This window comes from Macadamia integrifolia, chromosome 1, assembly GCF_013358625.1.
Source record: "Macadamia integrifolia cultivar HAES 741 chromosome 1, SCU_Mint_v3, whole genome shotgun sequence".
In the NCBI taxonomy this organism is placed as follows: Eukaryota; Viridiplantae; Streptophyta; class Magnoliopsida; order Proteales; family Proteaceae; genus Macadamia; species Macadamia integrifolia.
This window is the reverse complement of record NC_056557.1, coordinates 3,173,013-3,195,142: the sequence shown is the minus strand read 5'-3', so window position 1 is coordinate 3,195,142 and position 22,130 is coordinate 3,173,013. Positions and strand designations below refer to the sequence as shown.

The 22,130-nt window shown below is 37.4% G+C and overlaps 2 protein-coding genes and 1 long non-coding RNA gene across 6 annotated transcripts in view; all 3 read left to right on the top strand.

The window, feature by feature from the left end:
• Positions 1 to 1,063: 1,063 nt before the first annotated feature.
• LOC122078064 (3-ketoacyl-CoA synthase 4-like) lies at positions 1,064 to 3,414 on the top strand. The gene has a single exon (XM_042643937.1). The coding sequence runs from the start codon at positions 1,489 to 1,491 to the stop codon at positions 3,076 to 3,078; it is 1,590 nt and encodes a 529-aa protein (XP_042499871.1). The 5' UTR covers positions 1,064 to 1,488; the 3' UTR covers positions 3,079 to 3,414.
• Positions 3,415 to 6,686: 3,272 nt separating this feature from the next.
• LOC122078075 lies at positions 6,687 to 15,987 on the top strand. Of its 2 annotated transcripts, XR_006139975.1 has the most exons (4): positions 6,687 to 7,491; positions 9,866 to 9,987; positions 14,933 to 14,968; positions 15,166 to 15,987. It is a non-coding gene; the product is annotated as an uncharacterized LOC122078075 (long non-coding RNA). The 2 variants fall into 2 exon arrangements; XR_006139974.1 differs by lacking the exon at positions 6,687 to 7,491 and having other exon boundaries at positions 8,353 to 9,987.
• Positions 15,988 to 18,210: 2,223 nt separating this feature from the next.
• Positions 18,211 to 22,130, top strand: part of LOC122078028 (B3 domain-containing protein At3g19184-like) — a 48,928-nt gene continuing 45,008 nt past the window's right edge. Inside the window, exons 1-6 of one of the 3 annotated variants that reach the window (XM_042643914.1) lie at positions 18,213 to 18,608; positions 18,729 to 18,833; positions 19,002 to 19,036; positions 19,155 to 19,323; positions 20,266 to 20,472; positions 22,054 to 22,130. In XM_042643914.1, the coding sequence (XP_042499848.1) occupies positions 18,483 to 18,608; positions 18,729 to 18,833; positions 19,002 to 19,036; positions 19,155 to 19,323; positions 20,266 to 20,472; positions 22,054 to 22,116 (705 nt within the window). In that variant the 5' untranslated portion in view covers positions 18,213 to 18,482 and the 3' untranslated portion in view covers positions 22,117 to 22,130. Of the gene's footprint in view, positions 18,609 to 18,728; positions 18,834 to 19,001; positions 19,037 to 19,154; positions 19,324 to 20,265; positions 20,473 to 22,053 lie in introns of all 3 variants that reach the window. The other 2 variants (XM_042643917.1, XM_042643908.1) reach the window with 2 other exon arrangements.

The window sequence follows — 22,130 nt, the reverse complement described above, 5'->3', positions numbered from 1 at the left end:
CTTAGAAATGAGTTCAAGATTGACAAAGGGAGAGGTATGATTTCATCCAAATATGGATCCATATGATCAAAATGAGAGAAAATGTCAATGTAGGAACTCTATGAACAGGATATGAGAAAGCATGAGTAACTTCTTACATCATCAATGCGAGAATAATTTAATTTCTCTTATATAAAATTATCAAAATGACATTAGATTCTATTACAGTGAAATTGCCTTTTTGTACAAAATGAACCATCCAAACTTTTTTCAAAAAAAAGAAAAAAAAGCTCCAAGATAAATTTGACATATTGACTAACGAGAAATTTGTGGGCTCTTCAATCATATCGCCTATAATGGAGTGGTGTTAAGTTGTATTATAGTAATATAGGAAATTAATTTTTTTAATCGCTTGATATGGTCCACTTCTCATACTTGTTTCAGGCAAGGACTCAATACCAGAATGATTGATGGCAACACCGAAACCGATACATGTCGACGGTATCAAGTTGATACGAGATCAAATCTTTATTTTTCTAATAAAAAAATAAATATTTATCGTATCTATGGATATGTACAAGTCATATACTAAAATTAGTATCAGTCACGGTCAATAGGTTGTTGGCCAATACTTAAACCATGGTTTTAGGTTAAAGTTTGACATTTTGACGGCTATGAATTGTCACAAGCATATTCCATATAGATTGGTCTCATTAAGCCAATGGGAGATCAAAAAGTTATTTTTTAATAAAAAAAAATCAAATTTTTAGTATATAAATGACTGAAAAATCAGGTTTTGATTTAGACGAGTAACAAAACACATGAAATCTAGTCAAGAGTCATGAATATTCGTCCAAATTTAAGAAATGATCATAATAAGTTTCATAAATATCCGTCTAAGCTTAAGAAATAATCATAATAAGTTCCAATTGATATAATCATCCATATTGAATATCAAAATGTTTCAACGATACCAATACCGATACCTGAAACCCCCTAATGACCTAATAATGACAAGGGCCCAAAATAGAAGCGTGGAGTTATTCAAAAGGCCAAGTAGGGAAATTAAGATATTTTATTGTTCTGCCCCAAATGAAAAACAGAAAACGAAGAACGAGATCAGTCATCCATTCTCTCTCTCTCTCTCTCTCTCACTGGAACTCTCACGACTCACATCGCAACCACTCAATATCGCCATTACAGCATTATTTAATCCTCCAAAATGATAAGAAAACGATGGAGAGAAGTAGATCTTTCTCAAGGTTTCATCAACTGTGGCAGATCAGAGAGAAAACGGTTATTGTAACCGTTAATCTGAAGAATCTCGATATTCTCTCCCAGGATCGCTGTGACCATACTTCCATTACGTGATACCAGACAACATCGCAATTTAGTTCTTTCTTTTTCACAATCAATCTCTATAGATTTTGCTCTTTTTTTTTTCTTTCTTCAAATCGAATTGTCTTATCAATCACGGTCGCTGATTCTCATACTACAATTTAGGAGACAATGGGAGGAGGTGGAGGAGGCGGGGCGGTTGAAGGTGACCATAACAGTTCTGCTGTTGCTTCTACTCCTGGCGGTGGTGGTGGCGTCGCTACCACTGGTGTTCAGATCCAGCCTAGTCGGAGATTACCGGATTTTTTGCAGAGTGTGAATCTGAAATATGTCAAGTTAGGTTACCATTATTTGATTACACATCTCCTAACCCTATGTCTTATCCCTCTCATGGTTGTGATCGTGATTGAGGCTGCTCAGATGAACCCGGAGGATGTCCGCCAGCTCTGGCTCCACCTACAGTTTAATCTCGTAAGCGTCATCATCTGCTTTGCTTTCCTCGTCTTTGGCGGCACCGTTTATATCATGACTCGGCCTCGCCCTGTCTACCTCGTCGACTATTCCTGCCACCGTCCTCCTTCACATTGCAAGGTCCGGTACCAGCAATTCATGGAGCACTCCAAACTCACCGGTGACTTCGATGATTCATCACTCGAATTTCAGCTCAAGATTCTCGAGCGTTCTGGCCTAGGCGAGGAGACTTATGTCCCTGAGGCGATGCATTGTCTTCCTCCTCGACCTTCCATGGCTGCTGCTCGTGAAGAGGCCGAACAGGTCATGTTTGGCGCTCTTGACAATCTCTTCCTCAATACCTCCATTAAGCCCAAGGATATTGGGATTCTTGTCGTGAATTGTAGCCTCTTCAATCCGACGCCTTCGCTGTCTGCCATGATCGTCAACAAGTACAAGTTGAGGGGGAACATCCGGAGCTTTAATTTGGGTGGGATGGGTTGCAGTGCTGGAGTCATCGCCGTTGACCTTGCGAAGGATATGCTCCAGGTGCATCGGAACACCTATGCTGTCGTTGTGAGCACTGAGAACATTACGCAGAACTGGTACTTTGGGAACAGAAAGTCTATGCTGATACCCAATTGTCTGTTCCGCGTCGGTGGCGCTGCTCTTCTGCTCTCGAACAAGGCCACCGATCGGAAACGGGCCAAGTACAAGCTCGTTCATGTCGTGAGGACCCACAAAGGTGCCGACGACAAGGCGTTCCAATGTGTTTACCAGGAGCAAGATGATGCAGGTAAAACCGGGGTCTCACTGTCTAAGGATCTCATGGCCATTGCTGGAGGGGCCCTTAAGACCAACATCACTACACTGGGCCCTCTCGTCCTCCCAATCAGCGAGCAGCTTCTCTTCTTCACTACTCTGGTGGCCAAGAAACTCTTCAATGCCAAAGTCAAGCCTTACATTCCTGATTTCAAGCTTGCTTTTGATCACTTCTGCATACACGCGGGGGGAAGGGCTGTGATTGATGAATTGGAGAGGAACTTGCAGTTGCTGCCCATACATGTTGAGGCTTCTAGGATGACTCTCCATCGTTTTGGGAACACGTCATCCAGCTCTATATGGTATGAGTTGGCCTATATGGAAGCCAAGGGGAGGATGCGGAAGGGTCACCATGTCTGGCAGATTGCTTTTGGGAGTGGTTTCAAGTGTAACAGTGCAGTTTGGGAAGCCCTTCGCACTGTCAAGCCATCTCCCAATAGTCCTTGGGAAGATTGCATTGATAGGTATCCAGTGAAAACGGTTGCATAGTTCAACCACAGCTTGGTTAGAGACTCTTCTTTCAGGATAGGAGGGGAGAGCTAGTAGGAGCCATTCTATCCCAACAGCGTATATTTGCAGTTTAATATCAGAATGTTAGTGACTGATACATTAGGTTCTGTCTCACTATTTTATTCATCAGGTCCGCTCTTTGTTATTTGACCATGAAAGTCATAATGTTGTGTTGCCTTCTCTGTTTTAGTTTCTTCTGTCTCTGTGTCTCTCGAACACTAGGACAACTGCTGTTTTTGTACTATAATGCTTTGGGATTTTTCAAGCTGAAGCCTTGTATTAGCATTAATCTAAAGATTCTTTCCTTTATGGCAATATTATTTTCAATCTCTTCTTGGTGTGCACCTCCATTCATGTCAATCAGAAAAGATTCTATGATATTGTATAGGCAATTAAAATCGTCTCTATAAATATAGCGCCCATTGGTTCTGTGCAGAACCTCAAGTGAGTAGACCAATTGATAAGACTGTACCATCGGAATGAACTGTCTCTGTAATATAAGTTAAGTCACACAGAATTCAGAAGATTATTGCCATTAATATGTCACTGAAGGGAGAAACAGTCTGATTTGATACAAACTTCTGTTACTTATTAAAGAAAGAGAGACACACCTTCTCATCTACCATTTCTGTTTCCCTGTGGCCATCATCCCAGGGCTGTTGGCTATGGCAGATAAGCCTACCGGCGGCAATAGCATACTATAATGAATTCAAGAAATTGCAATGAGAGAAAGAAGATGATTGCTGAAAGTTCAGGGCCCTTGGAGACTGAATCACTTAATCAGGCATGCTAGGGGGCCAGTGCTGCCTATGAATATCTCATACAGCTCCAAGATTGTGCATTTCAGGTGCGGGCAAGTTATCCAAAAGTCAGGCCAGTATTGAAATTACTTGTCGAGGGTGTATCCCATTCCTTTTTAGTTTGTCTATATCTTTCCCTCGTCTGATTGAGTTTATGCTTTGGCTGTAGTTTGCTTTATTGGATTGTTCTGCTGTACTGTACTGTTTCGTTCTGCTTTGTCCTTTCAATAAAGTTACTGCTCTAAAAAAAGACAAGAAAATGTGGATTTTCAGCATTTTAATTGTTCATAACAGTATTATTTTTGATGAATAAGAACCTGTTTTGAACGTTTCCGCAATATCCTCACAACCCTTTCTTGAAGTGGCATAATTCGTATAAAAATTCTTGGTCATTTTCGAGGCTGGATACCATTATTGTGGCTCAAGCTACTGTGGCAAATGCAACTATATAAAACTTGCACCTTGCTGTAAATCTCTGTATTAAATGGCTCAAATGTTTTAGCCCTATATGCTACTCTATTTGTATAGAAAGGTAAAGAATCAAGAAGAAATGTATTGAATGATATTGGTGTAAATTTGCACATAAAAATAGAAAGTGAGTTTGGGAGCCCAAAATGAATATATATTAATGGATCTCACTATTCAAATGACTCTAGAAAATGAATGGAAGACTTAGCAGCATAATGATCATATATGTACCTCTCAGCTTGTTTGTGGGCTTTAATTTTGCTTACTGGTAGTCAGTCCATGATTTTATAACCATGTTAAAGGACTGGATAAAAAGGTTTGCAAGGCCTATTAAAGAAGTGGATTTTTAGGTAGAAAAGCTTTGGTAGTCTGTATCGATATCAGGTAAACTTATATTTTTGAATTCTAAACAGTAGAATCCCAAAGTATACCAAAATTTTAGCCTAGACTACCATACTACAGCTGGTTCTGCTGCATTTCTTTCCTCCCAGATGGACCATGGAATGACTGATGGGAGAAGCAATCAAAGTTTCGTAGACTTTGCAGGTTCATTTGTACCACTCTAGGTATCTAAAATTGAGAGCCTTCTCTGTTTTTAACCCCTCCCCTCCTCCCAACAACACCCCCCCACCCAAAAAAAAAAAAAAAATTCTTATTCAACAAAAATGTCACACTTCTAAAGCATACACACAGTGGATGAGAAGGTGAATTGACCTGGGCATAGAATAGCCTCTGCTTATCAGGTGATCAATGATCAATATATTGTCTAGAAATTCTGTCCAGGAAAAAAAAATGAACTTTTTGAAGGAAACCCATTGAATCCTTATACCCTTCGAAGGACTTTCATTATTGACTACCCTATATTATAGTTATGCTGGGATGGTCTGAAGCTTCAAGATGCCATATCCTGCAGTCTTCAGAATTTATGTCCAGCTGCAGATTGGATATGTAATTGAGGAGGGCGCACTTAACATACCTCTAAAACAGCAGGGCCATATTTGATTGTAGTATCTTTGTCCCGACTGTGGTATTAGCAGGTGTACGTAGGGTTCTGGATAATTGGCTCTCAAACAGGTTTTGGAACATCATCTAAGCAGCCACAAGCAAGTTTTGCCCCCTATTCAACTTTTAGACTGACTTGATCAGGAGCCAACTGCATATGCCCTCCAGAATCTAGTACCACCAGAGGACCCACCCGCTGCTTCTACCCTGAAGCCTGTTCATGCGACTTCTTTTGCTCTGGATTTACCTATATGAAGTGGATTATGAATAGGCAAGTACAATAACCACCTTTAACAAACTTCATCCCAGAATAATACTAGTTGATATTTATATATCTCCTCTGATCTGTAGTGAATTCATCTGAAATCTGTTCCGTTAGCAATCAAAACTGGAATAGTAAAAGAAGACATATATTAGTTAGTTATGCATGACAAAAATGCTTTAATGATCACTATATTTCTGCCTTGATGAAGAAAGTTCATTTTTCATACATTCCATGACTGTGTCCCTACACTTCCTTCTTTTGTATAAGACAAACTAATATAGACTAGGATAGGGGTCTAACCAAGTCTCAGCTTCATGATCTTTTAATCTAAGAACAACCACATAACCTCCCCAATAATCCACAGCAGATTGATATACCAGTAAGCAAAATCAGACCACAGAAAAAAAGGATAACAGTAGCTATCGATCACAATATTCAACACTATCTAACCCAGACTTCAATAGACCCAATAAGCTAATAACCAGCAATATTAATAAGGTGCAGCAGAATAAATACCTGATTTGTTTGGCAGCAGTAGAACCTTGATAATAAAGATTGAAAAGAGAAGAATAAAACACTTGAAATAAACCTCTTGGGCTTCACACCGTAAAGAGTCAATTGGATCAAACACCAATTCCTTCAGCCTTGATCAAACACAAGACAAATCTCCATGACGAAGACAATAGTAGCAGCCATTAATTTGTTTTTCAAAAAATCATCTAGGCTTTTAGGAGCCTCCTCTTCTTTATTTATAATGTTAATGGGGGAGGGAATTACAAAATAGAAGGTTCCTCAAAAAGGAAACCAAATATTCTCCTAATACAATAGTTACTAAAAACTGAAATTAGAAACTAACTGAAATTAGAAACTAGTTGAAAAAGGAAACTAACTACTAATGACTTGACTCAATTAATAACTTGACTCCTAAAGAAACAAATATAACTCAAATCAAGCCCAACTAAAAAGGAAACTAATGAAAATGGAAACTAACTAGTAATCCCGTATTCAATCTTAGACCTCCCCTTTTAGACCCATAAAAGTGATCTATTACACTCAAAACACATGGGATCAATGGCCTAACATGTATGGAACCCAACCCTAGGCTTATTTCTAATAAAAAAAGCCTATTTTGGTAATTAATCTGCATCACAAACTCAAAAGGTAATCCAAGTTTTTTTATCATAATATTCTTCTCCGCATTAAAGAAACCAATCAAATTCAACCATGTTGTAAGCTTCTCCAACTACTATGAGCACCAATTTGTGAAATTAGCTCATTGTGCTGATAACCCCTTCAAAACATCTCAACGTGTCACTCTATTTCTATGTTATACAATTCAGCTATTGAATGTGAAGTGTGATGACATGTTGCTTCTTGAGCTGGATCTAGATGATGGTTCTTTTACTCATTCATTTTTACTGAACTTATATTATTTAGAATGTTTAGGCAGTGATGAGTTTCATCTTTGATCATTTTGACAATTGATCTGCTGCAATTGCTGCAGAAATGTTCTATCATCTCTGAGTGCTCAAATACATTGTTAAAAAGGCTACCTTTTGTGTTATATTTTCCATACAGCATATTGCCATAAATGAGAGCTTAAGCTTACTTGTTTATTGTAGCATCCAATGTTGTATAAAACAAATAAAAAGGGGACTTCTATGATTTTTTTTTTTTTTTTTGGGTAAGAAAATTACAGCTGTGATATGAAACTCCATAGGAAGTCATTACTTTCTTCATATTTGATGTTTATATTCTCCAAACCAAAGTTGTATGCTCCAAACTAGGTTTACTGAAATATAATCATATGCATGATGGTCTGGTGTCTATAGGGTTGTGCATCTGCTTAGTGGACAGGTACCTATAGCTTCTTTTCTTTGCTACATTCTGGTCTAATTAACTATATTTCCTTGCTTCAGACAAAATGGTGAATAGCATTACAAATTATCAGTTGTGTCTCCTTCTGAATGGATGAAAAATGTCTTGAAGTAACATATTTTAAGAACAGAAGACCAAGAGAATGGCAGAAAATAATTGTATTTTAGATATTTGTTTAGAAGAGAACTAAAATTTTCCTTCTCTCTATTTATTTCTACCATAATCTAAGAGTTTAGTTGAAAACTTCAATCAGAAATTCTAACCTTACGAATTTGTCATGATGCCATCAGCTGTCTGGAAAAAAAATTCTATTTTCCTGTCCCCTTTTAAATCAGAGTCCTGATGTCCGAGGATGCATTTGTATTGAAGTCATAAGCTGCTTCGGTCAAGTTTCTTGTGACCTTAGCAGAACCCAACTTTAATTATATATATTTATAAGTCTTTAAGGTAGTTCAATTATGATTGGGTATTAGTTTGTAAGTTCCGTTTTGTTTTTGTTATTACTTTACTTTTCAATTTGCTCCATCCAACCAGAGAGAACCTGCATGTTTCACAGTCAAACAATATCTCATATTTTTCAGTTAAGACAGTATATGTACATGTTAGTTTTTACAGCTTATTAAAATTATTATTCTGTCTCCATAAAAAAAGTTGGGTTTTATTAAGATTCTGTTATACTCTACTAGTCTACTAAAATTTGACACCCATTTCTTACTGATATTGTTTGTTTGTTGGCCTCTGCTCAGGGTTGGAGCTAGGAGGGTTAGGGGTGGGGGGTGGGGGGCATGGCTTCCCCTAACTTTTCTCTAGTCTTTAAGCTATATGTGGTAGGAAGGGAAACCATGGCATGTGGTGGCTTCATGACCAATAAAAGAGCAACCCAGTGCACAAGGCTCCCATTACTGTAGGGTCTGGCAGCGGCAAATGTACACAGCCTAAACCCCTGCTTTGCAAGGGAGGCTGTTTCCAGGTTTTGAACCTGTGACCAACATGTTGCAATTGTGCAACTTAACTGTTGTGCCACAGGATTGCCAAAATTATATATAGGAAGAAATTAGGTCAAAAATTGGTACCCAAATATGCAAGAATTCTAGGTGGTTGTTCATGAATGGAACATCCTACCAGTCAATTTTGGATGATACTTAGGTGTCTGATGATACTAGGAAAACATTCAATACACTGCAAACTATATGATTGGGTTTGGCTTTGAAATTGGATTAATGCCTAAATCACATGGTCCACTTTCTATCCAACTGTTAGTATTCCATATCAACCTTCCATTAGAGAATTGCAGACCATTTGGATTTGGTTGAAATGGGCATGAAATATGAGAAGAAACTGTTATTTGACTATTGGAAGGTGCAAACAATCCAATGAATTTTTCGATGATAGTAAAACTCATTTCAATAGAACCTCAACTGGACTTTAACTGAATCCCAAACCAAGTGACCGTTGTCTTCTCAACCTGGCTCCCTAGATAAAATTTCTCACTCTGCTCCTCTGCTCCTAGAATACCAGTTTTTTTTTTGTTGCAATATTCAAGGTGCATGAAGAACATACAGCCCCAAAGGGGAGGGGGAAAGATTTTTTTTATTTGGGAGGGGGGTGTGAGAAAAGAAAATACAGGCAAAAGCTGAAAAAGGGGGAAGAAACAAGCCTAAATCAAATTAAAGATCTAGGCATCAGACATTCCAAGCAGATGCAACATTATAGAGATGCACGGCCTGATAAATACTTTGCAGCGCACATGTATGTTTTATTCCTCTATGCTATTTATGTTTTATGTTCTACATCATGTTGTCTTTCTTTATTCACCTTGTCTCTAGTGAGCATGAATTACATCTTTCTGTGGGAGCAGTTTGCTATCTAATTCATACATGAAGTCAGAAATTACTCTTCCATGCATAGTTTACTTCAGAAACAGTGAGTAGTTTGTGTTTAATGTTTTGGACTCAGTCGATAAGTTTGCAAATGTAAGAACTTCACTTCCTGAAGTCAATAGCTTCATAACCTTGTGAGTTGAGTACCTTTTTGTTTTATTTTTCTAAGACATGCACTTGCTTACCGGTGGCAAACCGGCAGATTTATGCAGGTCAAGCTACAGTAACTCAGGGAATATGTGCAGCCCAAATTGATCTGTTATTAATCAGGCTGGGATTGATTAAGCTTATCCAATTTATGATATGTCAGGTTTGGGAAACCTGTTCAAATATAAAAATGGGAGAGGGATGGGCATTCTAGTGGATTGCTTTGAATAATGAAATAGAATGGATTTTTTGTTGCTGCATGGGTATTGATAGCACATTCTATTTTTAGGTCAGTTTCTAACATTTTAAGACCTGGTGTTGTGCAGTTTGCCTTTCATGTTAAGGTGTTGAAGGTTCCTCCAAAGATTGAAGGCAAGATGGCAGAGTCAGTATGAGCTCAACTAACATGGTTGAGTTACCGAAATGGTACAGCATGTATTTATTCAAGGTGAATTAAAAAGTCTGCTTTATTTTTCTTTCTATTATTTGGGGAAAAAAAAAGAGAAAGAAAGGATTAGATTGAATGAAGCTTAACAAATGTCTTATTGATGGAGAGAGATCTTCATGCAAATATATTAGCCCAACTCCTGGTTTTGATATGCTTATGTTTTACAACAATTTTTTATGGGCAGTGGAGGAGTTGTTCCAGATGTTCTTTTCTTAGGGTATCATGAATACCTAATCTATCAAAGGGAGAACTGAAGAATAATGTACAGAAGTTACCACTCTTTTACTCTTTTAACTTTTCTCTCTCTCTATTCTAGATGTCCATGAATGCCATCATAAAAAGTAAGCCATATGACTAAACTTTACATTTGTTCTGTCAAGTTGGTTCCCAGTCTTCCCAATAGTTGGAATAAGCAGATGAATATTAGGTCATTTGGTAGAAGAAATAACAAAGTCAGATAAACCTTGATCAGCCCTCAACCCTCCACATTGCAGTAAAATATATTCAGCCAGCCAAACTTAGCAATCAGAAGTTCAGAACCACCCTTCTGATCTTTAAACAAATTATGAAGTCTTTGTGGCTTATGCAACTTTGAGTTACATTACATGCTAATTTGAGGCTTTCAAGATTACTCCCTAATGAATTTTATCATTGTAGTAATTTTTATACCTGCTAAATTAGATATTCACACACATATATCTTCTGTTTAGCTGCTAAATTAAAGATCTAAATATAAACATGTTAGATCAAACACCAAGAAATACGAAAATAAATAGATAAAAGATCCGCACGACACAGAGATTTAACGAGGTTCACACACTAGAGTGGTGTGCTACGTCCTCGGGTGAAGAAGAATGTTTCACTATGCAGAAGAGAGATTACACCAAGCAGTGGCGAGAAAACTCGCCCTGAAACCCTAGCTCGAAAAATCCCCAAAATACAATGACTTTCTCAACAAGACAACAATACATTATATACTTCAAGTCGTGGGCTGGTCCATCCGGTCGAAGTCGATCCGGTCGAACCCACACCCCCATACGAGATCAATGCTAGGCTCTAGGCTTGGGTCTATCGGCCCAACCCCTCCGCTTCCATCACAGATCTTAGAAAACTTCCCATTCGGGTCACCACCAAAATATGTCGGATCGGGTCAATCTTGAAAACGGGTTAAGAATTCGAGGCAAACTTAACACATGCCCATACACTGGCGGAAATGATGTGGGGCCTTTAATTGGTGGGGATTGAATTAGGCCTAATCCTTGAATTGACACCCCTGCCAGCAATAACCACCCCTTCTATGCCCCAATCCATGGTTTTAAAAATTGAGATCAAATTGGTCGATCTCAATTCTGGTCAAGCTGATTCAACTGATTCTTTTTGAAAAGCTAGGGTTAGACTCCTCCCACGTCCCCGTGGGTGTCCTTTTTTTTTTTTTTTTTAATTGATGGAGTTGAGAGGACAACTCTGCCTTATTGGCAAGTTAACTGATTTTTGAATGCATTCGATTTGAGATAATTAACACATTTTATTGTGCGAGAGCTTGTGGTGCACCAATTAAGTTGCACTATTGCAACTTTTTGCTCACAGGTTTGAAATTTGGAAGCAGCCTCTCCTAGGAAGTAGCGGTAAGGCTGCGTACATTTGCCCCTCCCAGACCCTATAGTAGCGGGAGCCTTGTGCAATGGGTTGCTCTTTTTTTTTTTGGCTGTATAATTAATTGTACTTGATCTAAAAGTCTCACATTCTTCAATATTTTTCTGGCTTGTTTTTTAAATTAATATAATTTCCACTATACATGCCACTATATATTCTTTAATAGATCTCATTTTCTATTGTATATGGAAATGTGTTAAATTAATATTGGATCTCATTTTCTAATATTGTATATGGATTTTATTAGCATTGATCATATTAGCATTTGGACATTAAGAAAATCTAGAATCTTGTCTCTCACTAATAGTGTCATTATAATTTGATACTGAAAAGTTTTTAAGTTTGATCAAATTGCTGGAGTTACTTACAGGAGTTGGTACACACGGAACCTCCAACCTATGTAGTACGCGTTTTTGCACTTTTTTTGCAATCTAGACAAAAATTCTTTTGGGGATATATCACAAATCTTAAGGGTCACTTTTTTGCCATCGAAGGGAAGTTATTAGATGCAGGAGCTAGTTGATGCTATTAATACTGGAGAAAGGCAAACTTTTCGAAGGCCTAAAAAGAGTCTTAAAATGATTACTGATCTTCTTTCTGAATTTAGTTGAGCTCAAATATTTCACGATCGAACGTCAACCCAAGTGGCTCGCCAATTTGAAGGCCTTAGAGGTGAAGGCTTTTCGGCAAAATACTGAATTATGTTGTTGGGAACCACCTGAATGGTTCATAGATGGGGTGAACCGTGAACCACCTAATTGAGTGACATCTTGAATCCTATATATATATATATTTTTTGGAGTTAATTATACCATCATGTGAAATGATTATTACAAAAAATTCCACTGTGATATTGATTTGATTTCACTTTCCTTCCCTTTATTTGGCTTTAACCAAATAGAGCAAATATGAATGATCATTTTTCTGCAGACTATATATGGGGATCTAAAACCCTCATAAAACCAAGGGTTTTACTTGGATGTTAGCCATAGAAAGGTCAATGTTGTGGATAATATGGCAGAAAAATTGTGGTAACCCTCTCTTCAACTCTTGTGGTTTGCTTTTCCAATGTGAACCATATCTTTTAATATTTTATTTTTATGGCTACAGCTTATAATCATAGCTTTTCTTCTTACTATCTCTTTGGTTTGCTTAAGAGGGTTTTTGCCCTCCATTCGTTGTGGGCATGTGCCCTTTTTAATGGGACAAGTTTACGCTGAGATGCAAAGTTTGGGTGTGCTTGCAAGTATAAAGAAGAAAGGAATTTAAGGGTCTTTAGATATGTGTTTCATTTTAGGATATTTTTCTTGCCTGAAGGCATATTAATAGCTCTCATGACTGCTGATGAGTTATGTTGCATTATTGCAACATGTTGGTCATAGATTCAAAACTTAGAAACAGTCTCTCCTGCAAAGTAGAGGGTAAGGCTGCATCCATTTGCCCCTCCTATACCTTGCAGTAGCATGGCCTTGTGCACTGGGTTGCTTTTATGCTGACGACTGAGTCTTATTTAACTTTAGACAATGGTTTGATACGGACAAATGGTAAAACAGTAAGAACTTTTTTTTTCTAATTGAATCTAGGGCTATTTATGTCCGATATGGATCGGGATCAGATCAGTATTGGCCTTAATCGATCCCAACCTTGATCCCGTCTTCTCAAACATTGTTCAAGATTGATATTGTACCTGATCCCAACACCAATCCAATAGATCTCTCTCTCTCTCTCTCTCTCTCTCTCTCTGTGATAGGTAGGGAGAGGAAGTGGATAACAACCCAGAGGCTTGAACTCAAGACCTCCTGGTGAGCATGGATTTTCGGCGCACCAAAGGTCACCAACTACGCTAGGTAGTTGTAAATCCAATACCTCTACCTCTGGTATTAACCATCTTTGACTATAGCCCAGTACTCTAAAACTCGGCAACAACTCCCTCCTCTAGAACCAAATCCTTCCTTAATTTTTGTTTTTGAAGTATATGCATGCTCTGTTTTCAAGTGCTCTTTCTTCCCTGTTCTGTTTAGCGCATTCTTAAGCGGAAGCAGAACGATAGGATGGAGAGAATTTCAAAGCTGATTCAATTCAGGATAAGACCTTCTGCTCCTCCACCTCCACGTTGTTCTTCTTCTAGACATATGAAGGTGATTCTTCGGTGCCATTCTACATAACTCTTTTTACGACTATGTATCACATAGTCTTCCTGTCGTTAAGCTGGAAAATTGTTTGTTTTTGTTATTTTTGTCGAATTCTTAGACTGTTTTTGAGGATTGGCCTGCTACGACAAATTTTGATGGTGACCCAAATGGGATTTTTTCTGAGGTCTGTGATGGTAGCAGAGGACTTGGGCCTTGACTGGTTGTGATCCGATGGATCGAACTGACTTGGAGGAGTATATTTTATGATGTCTTGTTGTGTAAGCAAGTGAGATTTGGGGTTTTTCGATTTAGGTTTATGAGAGGGAGTTTCTTGGCGCGAGTTTGGGTGTTCTTGAGAAATCTCCATTGTAACCTTTCTTGGGACATAGTGAATCATCTTCTTCACCTGAGGACATATCACATCACATCAGTGTGTGAACCTCGTTAAATCTCTGTGTTATCTTGTGGGATTCTGTTCGTTTTTATTCGTGTTTCTTTCTGTTTGTTCTAACAATTTTCCTTCTACCAGACAATTACCATCCCAAAGCTTCATTTCGTTTTCAACTCCAACCACTATTCTTTGCTTCTTCATGTTTCTGCTTACTTGCTAAACTTTGATAGTGCATAGCTTCTTCCTCTTCTTCCTGTTTGTGTGTTTGTGTTGTGAACCTATGATCTGATTCACCCTTTCTCTGTAATAAAGAGGTATGAGTTTTTTAATGGTTCTAATGATGGTGTTTATATTATATTCTTAATTTAGCTTCCTAATTCTTATAGAGTTCTCTAGGGCAGCCATGTCTAATCTAGATATCTGGAAGAGGTTTCTCTCAATGTATCTCTTTGAAAGGCTGAAATGTGTATTCCATTTCACTAACTTGACTGACATGCGGGATGTATGGATCACTTTCAACTTTCTACCTAGCAGATCCAACCCCCTTGCATTGTTCCAAATTATAATATGATGACCCTGTTGGATTTCTATCTTAGCAAGAAAAATGAAGTCCTTCTGAGTTTCCATGTTGGTCCTGTTGAATATTGGGCTGGGGGGGGGTCCCCTTCCATTGTATTTGTACCATTATATGCTTAAAAGTTCGACATCTTTCTCCAATCCACTTGCTAGGAAAAATATCAATTTTGATACTACTTTCTTTTTTATGTAGGAAGGGAAAAAGTTGCTGGAAAGGAAATTCTTACTGGTAACTCAGTCGGCCTCATGATATTTCAAAACTTGCTCCCTAAATTGAATTGAATTGAATTGTTGCAATGATTTTGCATTTCCACTCAAAAGAGAAAGAAAAAAGCTTACTTTTTGCTTGAATGTAGAGGAAGAAATGTAGATGAGGGAGTATTTTGTCTGTTCTAAAAGAGAGTAATCACAATGATACTCCTCCAGGATCAGTTTCTAACCCCGGAGCGACCAGTCTGAGAATGGTTTGGAGATGACATTGAAGAAGTTGGCTCTAAATGTTTGGAAGGCATCAGGTTTGCTGCAACAACCATGGAATTTAAAGATGTGAAAAGCTTTGAGGATTTCACCATTATAGTGAATGGTTGGAATATGGATTCTGAACTTCCTGAACATGTTTGAGCCTAGAATTATGAGCTCTGGTGTAGTCAGAAGGCTTTCCTTCACGACCATCTTCTCCCAGTCGTCGATTGTAAGTTGATTACTGGAATAATTTCTGGGACCGTGAAGGTGGCAGACTGCATATGTCTTGCAACCTTACTACATCTGAGCAAAACTTAGCAATTTGGAACAAGTGTTTCGATGCCTTTAAGAGCCTGGGCATAAATGTTGGGTTCTTACATGCTCGACTGCACCAACTTGTGCGCCTTGCCTTTTTTTTTTTTTTCAGAAGGGCAATGGATGCAAAGATGTGCAATGAAGCTGTGTTAGAACAAGACTTGTTTGGTAGAGGAGATACGAAATCTGGAAGTGAAGCTTATGGAATTAAAAGAGGTCCATGCAAGTGAAGACAAAAATTGAGACTGAAATTGGAGGCCAAGAGTCAAGAGGTGAAGTTTCAAGCAGAGGTCAATGCTCCATGATGACCTTTGTGTTCTGTCATGTTGCAGTTTCCTCCTTTTTTTGTGTAGGCTAAATTTTGGAGTTGGGACTAACATACTTCTGTGAAGAAGAGGAGAGTTTCCTTTTGTGGAACATGATTTTAGATGTATATTTTTGTGAAATATAGATAGATCAGCATTGTAACTAGAGGTCTCTGTCTATCTACATGGTAATTATGCAAATGATAAGAATATAAGAGTACAAGGTACAATGAAGGTTGTAATCAGTACACTACTGGAATTCTCTCTCTCTCTCTCTCTCTCACACACACACACACCCCATATATTGCATTATGACCACACATGGTATGCAACAGAATGGATTGAAAATTTTATAGCTTGATTTGCTAGATTGAGTAATATATCAGGTGGAATTTTGATGAACACAGGAAATCTCAGGTGGCACAGGTGGCAGTGGTAACATTCGTGTTAATGAACACATGCCTAATGTTAAAATCACACTGAATACAATTTGGTTTCAATCCATCTTTCTATATTGTCTTAGCTCTTTGTCTCATTCTTTGAAACCTATCTAAACTTCAAGAACCCTTGAAATAATTAATTAGTTAATTTTTTTATGATCAGATAATTATTTTCAGGATAATTCAAATTCAAATCTAGATACCCTAAACATATAGGGATGTGAATCGAATTCGAATTTTTGACTGTCCGTTTATATCCTTACTCATATGTCAAGATTTAACCAAAAAAAAAAAAAAAATTAAATAAATAAATAAATTGAGAAAGTTTGACACTACAGGGAGGGTGCAAGGACCTAAATACATGAAAGAGTGCATGATTGAATGAGCTTAAATTTGATGTGTGGCCAATCTAGACCAATGTTAAAGTAAGATGGCAAAAATATAGTGCTCAGCACGGATGTATTTTAAAAAGCACAAAATGCGAATGCAATGGTAAAAATTTATGATCATATATTTAAAAAATGGCAAGATAAAGAAAACAGACTGCAGGATTTTTTTTTTTAAATATGGCAAGGATCTTGAGGAATGGGCAACGAATGACTGTTCGACAAATATATTGGACATGGAACTGCTAGTAGCCCAGGGCACCATGAGATATCTGGGCTCGCAGAAAAGACACTTCAATGTATAATTGTCGAATCAGAGAGGCATCCTAGGATGAGTGAAGTGTTGAGAAGAATTGAAGAGATCGAGGAAAAGAGCAGTAAAAATGGTGAGAATTTTGGGAAATGGTATATTTGGTATTTTATGTTGGGTGTATATGTTAAAGGCTTATTATATGTCTTTTTGTACTCTAAAACTAACACCTCTCTCACAGTATTAGTTTGGGTGGATTTATTGGTAATAAACGAAATGTGAGGGGGATGGATGTAATAAGGGCAAACGACAGGGGAGGTGAATATAAATTTTCCTTATTTTAATCTTTTATTTTTTTACTTTTATTAATATTCTTAATCTTAGTGGCCAGAGTTCACAAGTAATTGAGGAATGTCTTGTCCATTATACATTTTTTTTCTTCTTTCCTCAAAGGGTTTTATCCAATTTTTTATGGATATTCTTAAATCTTGGTACAATAGCTTGAATGCCTTTGAGCAACTGGGCATGTATATAGGCTTTTTACGTGCTCGATTGCACCAGCTTATGAGCCTCGCCTTTGAGATAGAAGGGGCACTGGACTCAAAGATATACAACAAAGCTATGTTCAAAAGGGCTTATTTGGAACAGGAGAATGAAAAAATTTAAAGTGAAATGTATAGAATTAAAAGAGGCTCGTGCACATAATGACAAAGAAAGTGAGACTCTAAAGTTGAAGGCTGAGAGACATGAGATGAAGTTTCAATTAGAGGTTCGAGCTCCTTGGTGATATTCTTCGTGAATTATTGTTGGATTGTTAAACAATATTTCTATGGCTCTCTTATGTTACTTATTAATCATTATTGAGTTACCAAAAAAAAAAATCATTATTGGATGGCAATAAAAAGCAATCTAATGCATGAAGCTTCCACTACTGTATGGTCTAAAAGGGATAAATGTACGTAGACTTACCCTGCTAAGGCTAGGTCATTAATGGCAAATTAAATTTTATGAAAAATCATGTCACTAAGATTTTAGATCATGTAATCATTTCATAAATGCAACCAAACAATGAATTTGAAAATATTAAGACTTGATAAAGTAGTAAGGTTTTATAATGCATCCAGATAATTGATTTACAAACCTATGGATTTGAAATCTTCATTTATTTTAAACTTCTCTTTATATAGTCTGAAGAAATATTTTTTTTCTAAGCCCAGCTATGAATTGAGTTAATTAATCTTACATGTTTTTTACCAAAAAAAAAAAAAATCTTACAAGTTTAAACGACAGGAAGGAAGCACAGAACAGCTTTTAAAAAAGAAAGGAGAGAGAGAGGTAAAAAAATGGGACTTGTTCTGCAAATCGATATTTGAATTCAAACCTTAACCGCTCAAACGTCGCATCAGTAGAGGAGTGGAGAAAGTAGCCGGTAGTACCAACGGAGCCCAACGGTCGACTTCTTGAGTTCCTCGCATCGTTTCCCGCTTCAGTCTCCTCGTTATCGACTCTCTCTCTCTCTAGGTCTCTCTGTGTCTGAATCTTCATCATCGTAAGAACTAAGAAGGCAAGAAGCTGTGGTCTGGAGATGGCAAAGTCAACATATGAGGAGATGCGGCGGAAGAGATTGGAGGAGAACAAGAAAAGGATGGAAGACCTCAACCTCTCTAAGCTCGCTCAAACCCTGAAGAACTCCAGTCCCAAGCCCTCCCCGGTCCCAACTCCTCTTCTAATCCCCCCCCCCCCTTTCCGCTGCTTTCTTCCCATTTTGTACATTCCTTTGTTGTGTATTGTTTCTCTTACTCTGATTTTTCTGTCTGATTTTCATCCCCAGATGAAGAAGCCAGGAACGCCAAGGATGGTTCGCCATCAAGTTGATTTGGCTATCGTTAGAAGGTCCAGCCGTGTGGCAAATAAGCCTGCACCAGTGTACAAGGAAGTAAGTTTTGAGTCATTTTCTCCTCTTCCCTAACTACCCTGTTCCTAGATTGGTTTTTTTAAGCCATCATCAAGAGTCTCTGTGTTCTATGATTCTGTTGTTGATTGTCCTTTTCAACTTCTGATTGATTTGCTAATAACTCCATCAACCGAAATGATTCTTTGCCAGGTAACAAATGAGTTTTTTGAGAGACCTAGATCTAGGTTGGTAAATTCTTTCCTGTTTCTATTTATCCTCTTTCAGCTTCCAATGAATATTTCTCTACAACTTTTTTTGTTTATCTGTTTGTCTCGTGGTACTGCTTCTGCTTGTTGGTGGTAGAATCTTCAACTATAAGCGCAGGGATTTGTCGAACCGAGTATATGCTTCAGATGAGGCTAGGGAATATGCTGCACAGAAAGCGGAAGAATTGCAGTCAAGTCTGGACCCCAATATTCCAAGCTTTGTCAAGCCAATGCTTCAGTCTCATGTCACTGGTGGATTTTGGCTGGTATGTGCATTCATTTGTCTATTGTAAATAAGTGAATTTAGGGAGAGGGTTCTCTAAAAGGCAATGTAGCCCTATGTTAGCAATGAGAGCACGCAGAAGCATCAACAGGGGTGCAATTTCTGCGTTTCATGAGGGGGTCATTTCGCCCCCTCTGTGTAAGGCTGCCTTTCAGGCTTCTTTTTCAACCTTACTTTTCCCTTAAAATTTAATAATAGAAAATTTTCTGCTCCGAGTTCTCACTGTTGGTTATCGATAAGTGTTATTCATTTTTACAGTCTATTATGTATACAAACAATGTCTTTGCATGTATCTTAAATGTTTCTAATCCTTATGTCCAAAACACAAACAAAAGCCATGATATAGAATCAGTCCAAGTGCGTGTGAAAAGAAGCAGCTAAAAACCATAGTTGTCATGGCGTCTAGGTGAACCAACACGTTGGAGGGGGCCTAGACGCCAGGTGACTTAAATACCCGCCTAGGTGACTAAGGAGACACTAGTTGTCAAGGTGCCTTGATGCCATGGTGGTCACCTAAGCTATGACTAGGTGATGCTTTGACAACTATACTAAAAACTACAGAGAATAGGGATGCTTCAACTTATCTCCTCTCTTCTTTTGCTGAGATTTTCTGATTCTGTTTTTTCCCTACATCTAACCTGAATTTCCTTTCAAGAGTCAGTTGTAGAAACAGTCCAAGTGTGTGGAAAGAAGCAGCTAAAAACGATAGAGAAGTAGAGGCGGTTTTAGTATATTTCTTCTTTTCCTTTATTCTTCTTTTGCTGAGATAGAAGAATCTGTTTTTCTTCTAGATTCAGTTGTAGAAACAGTCCAACAATTCCTGTGATGTTGATATTTTAAACCTTCAGCATGTCACACTCTAATCATGCATAAAGATACCTTCAAATTCATGATCATAATTAGTTCTTGCATTTTTTGTCCACAGGGTCTGCCAAACCAATTCTGCAAAGCTAATCTTTCAAAACGTGACGAAAGAATCATTTTGGAAGATGAAAATGATGAGGAATATGAAACATTATTCCTTGCCCAAAAGACAGGGCTAAGTGCAGGATGGAGAGGGTTTGCTATTGCACATGAATTAGTTGATGGGGATGCTCTAGTTTTCCAGCTAGTCAAGCCTACAAAATTCAAGGTGAAGAATTGAATGAGAATTTCACTCATTTATGTTTTCTTAATGACAAGTGATCCAATCATAGTTTTTAGGGCGGTAAAGCGACGGAGGCATTTGAGGGTCTTTCGGAGTGCCTTAGCGATAAGGCGGGCATAAAGCGTTGTCTTATTGACTAAAGCATTCATGTGTAATTTTTTATAAAACTAATCTATTTGGCTCAAATCCTAGTTAAATCCGGTTACTTATATGTTAAATAAATACTAAAGGTTCATATTCATACTAATGTAAGATATTCATCAAGAAAACAAATCAATAAAGTGAATAAACTAAGTTCATCTTCATCAATCATCAATCATCATAACATATTAACATATAATATAAACACATAATTATGGAACAAAATTATAAATATAAAGAAAAGAAGACATAAAAAATACAAGTATTTATTATACTTACCTCTATGATGCCAAAATGAGTGCCTAAGCCCTAACGTCATCCACTATATTTCTACTCCTGTCAAAGAAGAATGAAACTCACCGCTGTCGGAGCAAAATGGTCACCTGGATCAGTGGTTCTTCCTTGTTCCTTGATTCCTTCTCAAATCCCTTTCTTAAAACCCTTGACAAAATCCAAACCCTATTTGTGAATCGTGTTTTTGTTTTGTTTGTTTTGGTTATTTTGGGTGGAGTAAAGTTGATCCCATATATCTCAAGTGTTAACAAAACCATACGCCTACCAATAAAAAATCTATATTTGAAATCTTCATCAAGTAATTTTAAAATGTGTTTAAAAAAAAATCCAAAAGGCGCCACTTCACGTAAGGCGGAGTACTGCCTTACCATCTCTAGACCGAATCAGCGCCAAGGCACCTTAGCAGTGCCTTAAAAACTATGAGTATTGTACCTTTCCATCAGTTTGTTTTATTAATTATTATATCTTTCAAAATATATTTTTTGTATAAAATCATAGTGGGTTGTGAATGATTATGTAAACTCAAATTGATTTTTTTGAATTCCTTTATGCAGTAACTTTCCAATGCAGTAATAGTTGAAACTATGTGATATATGGGTCTTTATTAGATGATAATGTGATTTCCATGTTTTGGTTATATGAAAACTTTATAAGAGAAGTGGTTGTGAATGATTATGTAAACTCAAATTGATTTTTTTGAATTCCTTTATGCAGTAACTTTCCAATGCAGTAATAGTTGAAACTATGTGATATATGGGTCTTTATTAGATGATAATGTGATTTCCATGTTTTGGTTATATGAAAACTTTATAAGAGAAGTGGTTGTGAATGATTATGTAAACTCAAATTGATTTTTTTGAATTCCTTTATGCAGTAACTTTCCAATGCAGTAATAGTTGAAACTATGTGATATATGGGTCTTTATTAGATGATGATGTGATTTCCGTGCTTTGGTTATATGAAAACTTTATAAGAGAAACTAGTGAACTAAGTTGTTTTGATTGTTCCATATATTTGTTTTATGATGTATCTATTCTTTCAAAGTTGTTTTCGAATAGTTGTATCTAACCTGTAATTAGAATATTGCCCATGAACTTCATAGGCCGGTTTTTTCGTTTTCTCTATTCCCAGGTATACATTATAAGGGTATATGGTTCAGACAAAGCTGATCGGAGCCCGGATTCTACAAATTAGATAGTTGTTCGAAC

Excerpts from the sequence above, each read along its gene's own strand:
- LOC122078064 (XM_042643937.1), top strand. The coding sequence starts at position 1,489 with ATGGGAGGAGGTGGAGGAGGCGGGGCGGTTGAAGGTGACCATAACAGT.